The following is a 12,822-nucleotide window of genomic DNA, read 5'->3' as shown; positions in this document are numbered from 1 at the left end:
GATCCCAACTCCACTCTGAAACCTCAAACCATAACCTTGGGGGCCGTGCAAGCATTACCCGGTTTGATAAAGCCCATGACCTCCTTGCTTAGAAGCCTCTCAAGGCGCACACCATCCGCCTTGGAAATCTGGAAGAGGATAAGCTTCAGAGGTGTTTGTTACGGTTGTTCTAAGCTAGCCAGGAACTCATGATCCTCCTGCCTCAGCCTCCCAGATAAGGAATTTTTTTTATCCCATTGACATCACTAGAGGTAACAGTTGACCACTGGTGGTCTAATGAACAAAAAAAGCTAGGCCTCGGGGACTCAGTGTAAGGATGGAATGAGGACCCAGCAGAGGTTCCAAAACTATGCTTCAATCTCAAGAGGCTGCAGCTCTCACAATACAAGTTCTGCCCCCCGTGAAACATGAGCTAAATTCCCATACAGGCTCACATTAGAGGATTTCTCTCTAAAGAAATCACAAGTATATCCAGACACTGGCATCTTCATCCAGCTAAATGCCAACTTGGACTAGACCTTGCCAGAGCCTACCTGTCATCGTGGTTTGGGGAGGTGGTGGTGAAGACCACCTGTACGCTCATCACAGAACACTGGGAGTCAGACAACCTCAAAGTAGCAACATCTTTATTTACAGAATATACAGTTTCACAGAAACGGCTGGCTTTATACACATCAACTTTTGTGTCAAACAGAACCACAGTAAACGATGTTGAGTGTCTGGCCTGCCAAAGCCAAGGGAGGGATCTACTTTGGGGGTGACACCTTTCCCTCCTCGATTCATTAGCCACCAACCAGGAGCCCGTGGATGGGTCATGCCTCAGTTGCATAAGAAGCTGATTGCTGCTGCCCAACTCTATCTACCCCCAACCAATCCACTGGGATAGATCTGCTCAAACAGAAAGAAAATCAAGCAAACAAAACTGAGATGAGTATCAAGTACAGAGCAGAGATGGCAGTTCCACTAAAGCACACCCATTCCTGGGTGCAGTTATAACACCTATGGAGCTGGTAATAAAAAGGAAACACACTTTGGAGCTTTGGTCTCGTGGCGAAGACACTGGACAAATATTGTCATGGGGCAGATCTTTGGCAAATTTCTCCCCAACTTGCCCTGAACGTTTGCCCCAGTCACAGCCAGACAACAGCCTAGGGTTTTTATAGTAGAATCCTCCCTCAAGATCTTCACAAAAAAAAATTGAGTTTCAAAACTATTTAGCTGTACTTTTGTACTTTAATAGAAGCAACGGGACTTTTAAAAACTAAAGACAGTTAACTGGACAAGTTTGAAAGATACCAGGACCAGAAATAAAATTAAAAGGGCTCTGATTAGCCAAACTACAGTCCAAGCCCCTTGGTGTTTTATATGTAAGAATGTCTGGTGGCCCAGCAAAGGTGCCACAGGAAGGGGTAGCCCCGAGCGGGGAGACTGCAGCCTATCTGCCACTAATAACATGCAAATTAAGTATGATGACCAACTTGAGCGTTTTTCCCTTTCCATGCCTAACAAACAATAACTATGAACATACCCATCACTTTGCCAAACTGGAACTGCTGAAGAGCATTAACACTTTCAGAGCGAGCCAAACAAAGCCTTCTGGTCTTCCTCCGAGCCCCAAGATGCAGGGGTTCCTGTGCAAACTCCCTGGCTTCAGAGCTGGCCTTCATTGGGGTCCCTAGACCAGCGTCTTTATTCATGCCAGTGTTACCACACCACTCACCAATCCAAACAAAAAGGATTCCAAGTCCTGGGGAATCTGACCAGCCTGAATGGAGGACACTGTAGGAGAGACCCCTCCCCCTATTCTTACCCCATTATTCTAAAGAACAGAGCACATGTCCCAAGCACCACCTCACCTAGGTTGCTACTGGGACAGGTGAAGAAAAGACAAGAGAACCCAGTGCTCCCACGCTGCAAAGCAGCCTGACATATACCAACCAGAGAGAAGGGCTTCACCAGAACCTGACCAATACTTTTGGCTGTATCTTGAGAAGTTAGATTTTTATATCGTGCAAAACAGGAAACTGAGTCATGAACATAGGCCACCTGCACCCCCAACCAACCCTCTTCCCACAGAAGTGGCCAAGTACTGTCCCTTTTAATGGGGAAACCAGTATCAGCTCACCCACCACCCAAGGTTCCTCTCACCACCACCACAGGGCTCCTACAACAGTTCCCGAGCCCAGCAGGTATAACTGAGGCAAGTCAAATGTGTACCACAGTGGACAGGGCAACTTGGACGGGTAGACACACTGATGAGAGACTAACAATGAAGACTCACATGTATGGCTGTTCACCATGGGAGCAGGATGAACAGCTAGCACTGGCTCCCAGTGGTGAGAACTGGTTAATGAAAGTGAAATGTCACAAGGACTATGTGCCCTCACTCTCAGCCAAAGCAACCTCAGAAAGAAGCGGATGACTCTGTCCACCTCTGCTGCGGAGAACACAGCTCTGGCAGCACTTTGGCCAACAAGGTTTTATTCACTCGCTGCCTGGGAACAGTCTCGACCTTGGACAGCCTGTCCTTTTGCTTAGGCACCTGAATAGCAGGCTCAGCCTGCACCAGAGCTGGGAGTTCTGTGCTCAACTAAGGAGGGCCAGAGCCCCCATCCCTTCCAGTCCCTCGCCTGTTGTGTCCTCGCTAGCTCGCAGTCAGTCCAGAAACAGCTTCCGGGACCCCATTCGGGAACGGTTGGAACGACGGATATCAAACTTGGAGTCCCGGCACTTTTGGCAGACAAACACTTCTGGAACATTCGATTTCCGGATCTTGGCACAGGACAGGTGGATCCAAGTGTGGCACTCGTTACACTCTATCATGGGGCGGCCAGCAAACGGCTTCATGCAGAAGCAGGTGACAAGGTCCCAAGAATCATCATCTGGAAGGGAAGGAAGCAGAACTGGTAAAGGGGAAAGAACTTCTCAGAGCTCTTCTCTCCATGGAAGCTACAGGTCTGATGGACAGAGCCACTGAGCGTAACCAAAGCCACAATTCCAACTTGACACAATGCTAACCCTCCTCTCTGAACATCCATTAAGCACACCCAAATGGCAGAGGTGAGGCAGGAACAAGTACAACCCATAAGGAGTGCACTCATGGGCTACATGATTTTACATGATTGTTGGTAGTGGCAAGGGACCCCTTCCCAAGTGACTCATGCCTTCCTGCACTATTTCCTCCTGAGGTTGTGGGGTATGCTCTAATTCCACTCCATGGGCCAAGACTTTCTGCTCCAACCACTCCCCTCTACCCTCAGCCAGCTACCCTTGGGGACCACTCACCTGAGTCCACCATGATGTCCTCATCGTTGCCAGTGCTGTCCTCATCTCGGAACACCACCTGCTTTCCCTGCCGGACAATAGTCCGTTTTCCTTCAGTTTTTATTTCTTTGACCTGATCAGGTGACACAGCGGCACAAGACCCACTTGAGGGAGTGTCAGAATCCCAGCCGGAGCAGGGATCACCAGGAGCCTGGGGGCTATCTTGCAGGGTGGGACTTGTGGGGGTCTCCCCGTAGGGATCAGCAGTTTCCAGCTTCAACAAGCCCTCCCTGTATCCCTCCTTCACAGGCACATCGCTGTCCCTTCGCTTCCTCTTCTTCTTCTTCTTCAGCTTGTCCGTCTTCTTTCTGTCCAGCAGAAAGTTACTGGGCTTGGCTCGCTGCAAGAGGGTGGGCTGCAGGTGGCTGAAGCAGCGGTCGGACACAGGCAAGGGCACAGAGGATGCAATATCAGAGAAGCCAGTGTCCCAGCCATCACTGTCAATTGTGCCAGCTGTGCTATTGGCCGGGCTGGGGCTGCTTCTCAGAGGAAACTCCTGAAAGACAGAGGAACACAGGCATGATGTGGGTGCTTTCAACAGCCAACAATCAAGTTCCACTCCGCAACTATTTATGAGCCAGTACAACTATAGGCCTAGGTTCTCCTCAGGCAGCTTCAAAGGCACCTTCCCTCATGAAACTCTTGGCCCGTACTCCGGAGCCAGCACTGGGCTCACGTTCAGGTAACATGGGGAAGGGGCTGGGGTGCAGCTTAGTGGTAGAGCAGCAGTGTGCTTGCCTGGAATGCAGTCTCCCATATCCCACAAAAGAAGGCTGCAAACACCCTCTCAGACTTCTTCCCCTGACTGAAGGCTCCCTCTTCTTAGCTAGGCGTGGTAGTGCACACCTTTAATCCCAGCACTCTGGGAGGCAGTAGGAGGAGGATTGAAATGAGTTCAAGGCCAGCCTGGGGCTAAAAAGTTAGTTTCAGAATGGATGATCTGGAAAGGATTATACTAAGTGAGGTAACTCAGGCCCAGAAAGCCAAGTGCCACATGTTCTCCCTCGTATGTGGATCCTAGCTACAGATGATTGGGCTTCTGCATGAGAAGGAAAATACTTAGTAACAGAGGCCAGTAAGTTAAAAAGGAGATATAAAGGGAAGAGAAAGGAAGGGAGGAGGGTACTTAATAGGTTGGTATTGTATATATGTAAGTACAATGATTGAGATGGGGAGGTAGTATGATGAAGAATGGAATTTCAAAGGGGAAAGTGGGGGGGAGGTATTAACATGGGATATTTTTTATAATTATGGAAAATGTTAATAAAAATTTAAAAAAATTAAAAAAAAAGAAAAGAAAAGAAATAAATAAAAATAAAAGAGTGAGTTTCAGGTCAGCTTGGACTAGAGACCTTATCTCAGAAAAAAAGAAAAGAGCCCCCTTCTATATATGTCTGTCTTTCCAAGTGATGTGGGTTTTAACTAACTGTATTTTAGTTTCAAGAATTTTTTGATACTCTTGAAAAACTGTAGAAGGCAAACATTGCAAAATCCAACTAGGTAAATACTATTCTCAAGCAGCAAATAAACACCATGCATGGTTCTTATGATGGAAGCACATCGCTGGTAACTGTGGTGACATTCTATGTGCTATTCCAAAGCATACAACTTATCAAGTGAGGAAAAATAAATAAATCAATGCCATGATTTGTGCCTCCTAAGAAGCAGATTCTTTTGTTTGCAGGTCAGTTTGACACAAACAAGGCCCCTGAGGTCTCAGCCCCACAATGACTCTGCCCCACAGTTGTACCCTTTTCTTGGCAAGGAAACTCTTTCATTTATGAGAGATTTGGGGCATGGGCAGGAGTCCTTGAAGACTTGGTTATGTGGTCTTTACAGCAACCAGAAGGCTGTCTCAGAGGCATCCTCTGTGCCTCTGGTGTCATCCTCAAAACTTGGGTTGAAAACATCCCATCTACCTCACAGCAACATAAACGTCAAGAACAGGGTATGGCCAAAGAAAACACTTAGCATTTTTTAAAAGAGCAAACAGATTTCAGCACAGTACTTACAAATGATTTTTTTTTTTTTTTTGCTTTTTCTTTTGTCTTTGTTTTCTTGAGACAAGGTCACACTGCCCAGGAACTTACTAAGTAGTTCAGACTCGTCTCAAACTTGTGGCAATCCTCCTGCCTCAGCCTCTTGAGTTGCAGAAATGAAAGGTATGAGCAGCTAGACTAGGCACAAATGAACTTTCAAAGTTTGTCCAATCATTTCTAGACAAGCCTGCATTTTCTACCAGAGTTTAAAGAACCACTTCCCTAGCTGGGCTGATCTAAGTACTGGATAAACAGACTGCTGCAGCACCACTGCCTGAGGTCTTCATAAGCAAGCCCTTTTGAGATGTAATGCCCCCCAAAACCGTCTCTTAAAGACCTGTGGGTTATTACCTCCTTCGGATAGGGGATGTAACCAGCATAGGCCAAGACAAAGGTGCAGAACTTGTTGAAGTCCTCCACAGTCCTGCGCCTCTTGCAGCCGGGCGAATATTCCTGTGAACAAGAACAAAAGGAGTGTGAAGGAGAGACCACAGAGGATAGCCAAGCACTCACAAAACACACTGCTGGATTTACAGTCTAGAAACAAGATAAAGTAGGTTCAGGTCAGCAAACAAGGTTTTCTGAAGGTGGTTAGAGGGGTAGTAAGATTCTGAGCCAAGAACACAGGGAAACTGGCTAGGAGATAAAAGCTTGTCTAAAAGTCCACCATCTGGCGCTGGTGGGACTTTTCCGACGTTATCTATTTTGTCCCAGCAGGCCTCCCTAGAAGCTCTACAATCTACACTTTTGCTACAGATTTTTTTCCATTTCGGAACTAAACTGCTGCTGTTCCTTTAACTAAAAACATATTAAGTGATTTCAAAAATGGGAAACTTTTTCATTCCTTGATCTCCGGGCCTGACTCCCACACGGCCACGGACGCAGCGTCTGCCCACTCCAAGTTAAGAGTAGGAAGCAGTACGGCTCCTGCCCACTTTGGATGCACACTTAAGACGAACGCTAGAGAAGCTAGCTCGGGAGCCATTCCCATTGGCCATGGCAGCACCCATTACAAGAAGCGATTTTCTCCTGGGGCGGTGCCTCGGTGGCTCCGGACAACACAAGTCTCCTCCTCAGTTCCTTTCCATACCTCGCGGCCACCCCGACCCACACCCTAGCTCAGGTGCTAGAGCACGGCCTGATAGGGAACCAAAGGACTGGTGCGGGGCTCCCGCAGAGGCACTCCCGCAGAGGGGCGCACACAGCAGCCCACAGGTTTCCTCTGGAAAACTCCACTTTTGCAAACGTTCCCAACTTGCTCTAAGCAAGCCTCTCCCTCCCGATCCGAGGCCACGGGCAGCGACAAGCCGGCCGCGCGCTGCGGGCAGCCGGGGGACGCCCTTCGGGCCTCAAACTCGGGGAGAACTTTTCACTTTGCGGTGGGGGATTCCGGCGCACCAGTGGCCAGACCCGCGGACGTGAGTGCGGGGCGGCGCCGCGGCGGTCTGGGGACCCAGCCGACCGCCCTCCCCAAGGCAGATGGCGCTCCGCGCCCGCCTGCCGGCCCCGGAAGGTGCGGGGCCCACCCGTGGGGTGCAGGCACGGGACTCCGGCAGTATCTAGAGGGGTCCCGGCAGCGGAGGAGGTCACGAGAGCTCCCCGAGGCCATAGCAAGCTCCCGGGTGGGTGCAGAGCACCAACCAGACCGCGGTCCCCTGCGCCCGCCCCCCGCACACGACCCGGGGCCGGAGGGGAGCGCACGGGAGACCGATCCCCGGAAGAAGGGGGAGGGCGCGGGGCGGAGCGAGACGAGCCTGAGGGCGGGGGGCTGGGGGAGAGACGAGGCTCCGGTCTCCGGGGTGTGGGGGACCCCCAAGGACGCGGTGGGGGCGGGGACCGAGGGCCGCGAGCGGAGCAGGGTGGGGGAGGGGGAGCGGGGCGCAGCAGAGCCGGGGAGGGGGCGGCGGGGCCGCGAGGCGCCGAGCCGTTCCGAGGGGGCCCCGCCGCACCGAGGAGGGGGGAGGGGACGCAGCGGGAGCCGGGGCGGCGGCGGCGGTCGGGCCCGGGGCCGGGGAGGACGACGCAGGCCAGTGGGAAGGGGCTGGGGGCGAGGACAGGTCCCCGCGGCTGACGTGAGGACGAAGAGGGGCATCCTCGGAGCGTGGGGTGGGCGCGGCGCCCCGGGGTAGGGACGCGGGTGTCCGGAGAAACGCCGGCCGGGAGCACCGGCGCGGGCCCGAGCTGGGGGCGGAGGCCGGGCCCCGGGGGGTGGGGGGTGGGACGACGAGAGAATGTTGGGGTGAGAAGGGAGGCCGGGCTCGAGATGGCTTGCCGGGGGTCCGGCTTCCCCGGCGGGGGGACACAGGACAGACTGAGGAGAGGCCAGGGAGGGGGCGGCCGGGACGCCGCTCGCACTCACCTCAGGGTGGAAGGCGGCGGCGCAGGAGTCGGAGTCCATGTTCCGGGTGGGGGGCGGCGGCTGTGGGAGTAACGGAGACGGGAGTGCGGGAGTAAGGCCGCGGGGAGGTCGGAGCTGGGGAAGGGGGGCGACTCCGGCGGCCAGCAAGGCGAGGGCTGACCGGGGAGGGGTCGCCCGGACTGGAGGTGACGACGAGGGGTTCGGTCTGTCGCGTCGCTGGCTCGGTGATCCCGGACTGTCGACTCTACAGCAAGCAGAGTGGGCGATGCAGCTCCCGCGACCCGCGCCGTAGAGAGGCGGGAGAGGCGCTGCGGGGGGCGGCGGCGGCGGCAGCGGCGGCGAGCGGGAACCCGACCGGCTCCCCGACCTGACGCCCAGTTCGGCTCGTGTCTCGGGAGGGAGGGCGGGAGTGCCGCGTAGGCAGTCGGGATGTGTAGTCCGGAGTGTCCGGACTCCGCGGACGAGGGGGTGTGGCGGCTACAGCGTGATGCATGACAGGAGTCGTAGTCCGCCAGCGCTTCGCCGCTGCGCACAGAGGCTGCGTCAGAACTCCAACTCCCGTGAGGCTCCGCGGCTGCCACTGACGACGGAGGCGGTGCCTGCGGGAGTCCTGGCCGCCTCAAGGGGGTGGGGGTGGTAGGTGGGGGTGGGTCGTACTGGCTCGGCTGTGGGGGGAAGGGCGGCCGCCCCACGGCTGAGGCAGGGGCCGGTACTGAGGGTAGTCCAAGAGGCGGAGCGGAGCCGTTGGCTGGGAAGGTGGAGGGCGGTGGCCTGGGTTCCCCTTTCTCCCGTGGGGCCTGGGTCTCGCCCTTTGTGGGGTGTTGGGGGGGGGTCCCCGCGTCGCGGGAGGGGGCGGGCGGGCATGGGGGCGGGCTGCTGACGTCCCCGCGGGCGGGCGCAGCGAGCTTGTTTTCGCGGCCGTGGCTTTTCAGTCAGGGACTCCTCCGCGCGGGTGGCGGCGGCCGCCTCAGGACGAGGCTGGCGGGGTCACTTGTGGGAGTCGGGCTGGTGCGGTGAGAAACGCCGCGGGACCCGGGGCCGGCCAGCGGGGCTCTGGAGATGCCTTCAGTCCGCTTTGTGTTTTCCTGAAGGCTGCTGGTGCTTCGGAAACTCGGGGTTTTTTTTTTTTTCTTTTTTTTTTTTTTCTTGTTTTCTGAATGTTACATTCCTCTCGGGAGCTGAGCGATGGAGGAGGTGAAGAGTCGGGGTGCGACGAGGGCAGGGAGGGTCTGCTGTGCAGTGTTCGCTGACAGCCAGCGGGCAGTGCTCGGAGACCCCGCGGCAGACTTTCTCAAACACTACTGATGAACGTGACCCGAACCCATAGTGGAACGCCACAATGGCTGCCTGCTTTCTGTTTGGTTTTGTTTTTGTTTTGCTTTCTCGATAGGGCTCATCTAAGCTCAGGCTAAACCGGGAGCTCACGCTGTAGTTCCAGGCTGGCCTTCAACTCACGGTGATCATCTGCTTCCCCAGTGCTGGGATTAAAGACATGAGCCACCACACCGGGTTGTTCTTTAACATTAATCATCGTTGGGAAGGGAAAATATTCACGAACAAAACGCCGTGTTCCATAATCTGAGGTTTGGTAGCTTTAAAGACAAACTGTCAAGGGAGTGACAGGATTGTAAATTCAAATCAGAAAACCAACTCCACTTGCTAGAAAGAGAGATTGTTTGACAGGTTATGACTATTGCTGATGTAATTCTGACGTAAATATTTAGCTATTAAAAGACTGGGTTTATTAGGAAGTGGAAGGAAGATTAGGAGTTAAAGACCAACCTAGTCTACATTGTTGGAAGCCAGTCTGGGCTGTCTGAGATCCTGTTTGAAAAAACCAAAAGCACTCCGGAGGCAGAGGTAGGAGAATCGCTGTGAGTTCGAGACCACCCTGCAACTACATAGTTCCAGGTCAGCCTGGGCTACACTGGGGGTGGGAGGGAGATAAACTTACTGTCACTGCTTTTTTGGTTTTTCCAGATTAGGGTGTCACTCTAGCTCAGGCTGACCTATAATTCGCTATATAGTCTCAGGGTGGCCTCAAACTCAATGATCCTCCTACCTCTGCCTCCCATATTATCATTGTTTTATGATTTCTACAATATTGAAACCCATTAGAGGGCTCCCAAAGAAAAAAATTATTAATTATTGGGCTGCAGAAATGGTTTGGCAGTTAAGGCATTTGCCTGCAAAGCCAAAGGACCTCCGTTCAATTTCCAGGACCCATGTAAGCCTGATGCATAAAGTGGCACATGCGCCTGGAGTTCCTTTACAGTGGTTAGAGGCCCTGGTGTGCCCATTCTCTCTGTCCCTCTTCCTTCCTCCCTCCCTGCCTCCCCCCGCCATCTCTCTCAAATAAATAAATAAATAAATAAATGGCTTAGCAGTTAAAACTCGTGCCTGCAAAGCCAAAGGACCCAGGATCAATCCCCCAGAACCCACCTAAGCCAGATGGGCATTGTGGCACATGCATCTGGAGTTCCTTTGCAGTGGCTGGAGACCAAGGCAATATGTAAAAATAAAATATTCAAAAAAATATTGATTATTGAAGCCCAGTATGGGGGCGCACGCCTCTAATCCCAGCAGAGGTAGGAGAATCCCTGTGAATTCCAGGCCACCCTGAAACTACATAGTGAATTCCAGGTCAGCCTGGGTTAGAGCGAGACCCTAACTCAAAAATTTTAAAAAAATTAATTATTGGGGACTTGGCCTGTAGGGCTTTGTTTACAATTTTTTCCCAGGGTCAAATCCAAGTGTTGGTGCTACAGAATTAACGTGGTATCTGATGTCAGTGAACAGAGCAAATGCCCTGAGGGTAACCAATTTTGTCCAGAGCAACTTGCTTTGTTTTGTTTTCTTTTTATTCATGAATACAAAATAGGTTTAGAGTTGAGTGTGGTGTAATCCTGGCACCCCAAAAGCCTCAAGAGGACTGCAGAAAGTTTGAGGCCTGCCTGCTAGCCTGAAGACTGAGCAGGAGGATGGCAAATTCAAGACCTGTCTGAGCAGGGAGACCCAACTTTCAAAAATAACAGAGAGCCGGGTGGCAGAGGTAGGAGGAGAGCTGTGAGTTCGAGGGCACCCTGATAATACAGAGTGAATTCCAGGTCAGCCTAGACTAGAGTGAAACCCCACCTCAAAAAACCAATAAATAAATAAATAATAGAGAGATGACGTAGCAGTTAAGCCTCTTACCAGCAAAATCAAAGGATCTAGGTTCGATTCCCCAGTACTCACGTGCAGCAAGATGCACAACGTGGTGTGTGCATCTCAGGATCCTTTGCAATGACTGCAGTACCTGGTGCACCCATTTTCTCTCTCTCCCTCTCCTGCTGTCTGTCTGTCTCTCTTATAAATAAATATTTTGAAAACATTAAAAAACAATAGTAAAAAGCCAAATATGGTGGTGCACACCTTTAATTCTAGCTGAAGTAGGAGGATCACTGTGAGTTCTAGGTCAACCTAAGACTGCATACTGAATCCAGGTCAGGGATAGATCAATACTCTGTCTCAAAAACCAATAACAATAAAGGGATTGGAATGTAGCTCAGTGATATATTGGTTTTTCAATCCTCTTGGTACTTAAAATTACCAGTAACAGGGAGGATCAAGGAGTATGATCCTTTGGTTGTTTATAAACAAAACCAGGGGTGGGAGAGATGGCTTAACTGTTAAGGCATTTGCCTGTGAAACCTAAGAACCCAGGTTTGATTCTCCTGGGCCGACATAAGCTAGATGCACAAGGGGGAACATGGGACTGGAATTTATTTCCAGTGGCTGGAGGCCCTGGCACACCCATTTGTTCTCTCCCCACCCCTTTTTCTGTCTAATAAATATATATATTAAAAAAAAAAAAAAACAGGAGCCATGTGTGGTGGCACATGCCTTTAATGTCAGCACTTGGGAGGCAGAGGTAGGAGGATTGCTGTGAGTTCGAGGCCACCCTGAGACTCCATACTGAATTCCAGGTCAGCCTGGGATAGAGTGAGACCCTACCTGGGGGGGGGGGGGACCAGGAAGCCAAGTGGGGTGGCTCATTCCTTTAATCCTAGCACTCAGGAGGCAGAGGTAACGGACTCTGAGTTTGAGGCCACCCTGTGACTACATAGTGAATTCCAAGTCTGCCTGGGCTAGATCGAGACCCTACCTCGAACAAAACAAACAAACAAAAACAAAAAACAAAAAACCATGGACTGGGAAATATCTCAGCACTTCCCATTCAAGCATGAGAACCTGAGTTCAAGTCCCTGCACCCACATGAAAAAAAGAGCAATAGGCCAGGATTGGCAGCATACGTCTTTTATCTCAGCACACAGGAGGCAGAGATAAGAGGATCACAATGAGCTCAACACCACTACATAGTGAATTCCAGGTCAGCCTGGCCTAGAGTGAGACCCTAAACCTCAAAAAAAGAGCAATAGAGTTTCTATATGTGTACACACATGCATAATCTATATGTTTAATGTTTTTTGTTTATTTTTATTTATCTGAAAGTGACAGAGAAAGAGGCAGATAAAGAGAGAGAGAATGGGCATGCCAGGGCCTCCAGCCACTGGAAACGAACTCCAGACGTGTGCGCCCCTTGTGCATCTGTCTAATGTGGGTTCTAGGGAATCGAGCCTTGAACCAGGGTCCTTAGGCTTCATAGGCAAGCATTTAACCACTAATCCATCTCTGCAGCACACATAATAAATCTACAGACCAACCACTAAAGATGAAACCAAGCTGAACATGGTGGCACACCATGTTGGTCAGGAGGTGGGAACAGGAGTATCAGGAGTTCTAGGTCATCATCAGCTGCATCATGAGTTTGAGGCTTGTCTCAAAACAAAACCCAAAAATCACAATTACTACAGGTGAAACCCAAGGATAGTTTTTTTTTTTTTTTAACACCTGTTCTTATTCCCTGTAGTAAATAATTCATATACTAAGTATTAGGTCCTTCTCGTATATACATATCAAGAAACCAGATTAGGGGCTGGAGAAATGCATTAGCGGTTAAGGCCTGCAAAGCCTACGCATTTTATTGAACATTTTCCATGTTTTCCAAGTTCGAATCTCCAGGTCCCATGTAAGCCAGATGCACATGGTGGCACATGC

At 51.4% G+C, this 12,822-nt stretch overlaps 1 protein-coding gene across 1 annotated transcript; it reads right to left on the bottom strand.

Annotated features, from left to right (window-relative positions):
• Nucleotides 1-609: 609 nt before the first annotated feature.
• Phf13 (PHD finger protein 13) lies at nt 610-8,052 on the bottom strand. The gene is made up of 4 exons (XM_004657682.2): nt 7,723-8,052; nt 5,715-5,816; nt 3,286-3,820; nt 610-2,882 (listed from the first exon to the last, which is right to left on the bottom strand). Exons 1-4 carry the CDS (start codon nt 7,759-7,761, stop codon nt 2,656-2,658), a joined length of 903 nt encoding a protein of 300 aa, XP_004657739.1. The 5' UTR covers nt 7,762-8,052; the 3' UTR covers nt 610-2,655.
• Between the last annotated feature and the right edge of the window lie 4,770 nt (nt 8,053-12,822).

The sequence above is a fragment of the Jaculus jaculus genome, chromosome 5, assembly GCF_020740685.1.
Source record: "Jaculus jaculus isolate mJacJac1 chromosome 5, mJacJac1.mat.Y.cur, whole genome shotgun sequence".
Taxonomy (NCBI): Eukaryota; Metazoa; Chordata; class Mammalia; order Rodentia; family Dipodidae; genus Jaculus; species Jaculus jaculus.
Note: the sequence above shows the minus strand (reverse complement) of the source record. Positions and strands in the feature narration are given on the sequence as shown.

Excerpts from the sequence above, each read along its gene's own strand:
- Phf13 (XM_004657682.2), bottom strand. The coding sequence starts at position 7,761 with ATGGACTCCGACTCCTGCGCCGCCGCCTTCCACCCTGAG. Across the intron at positions 5,817-7,722 it reads CCGCCGCCTTCCACCCTGAG|GAATATTCGCCCGGCTGCAA; the intron begins GTGAGTGCGAGC and ends TCTTGTTCACAG. Across the intron at positions 2,883-3,285 it reads GGACATCATGGTGGACTCAG|ATGATGATTCTTGGGACCTT; the intron begins GTGAGTGGTCCC and ends CTTCCCTTCCAG.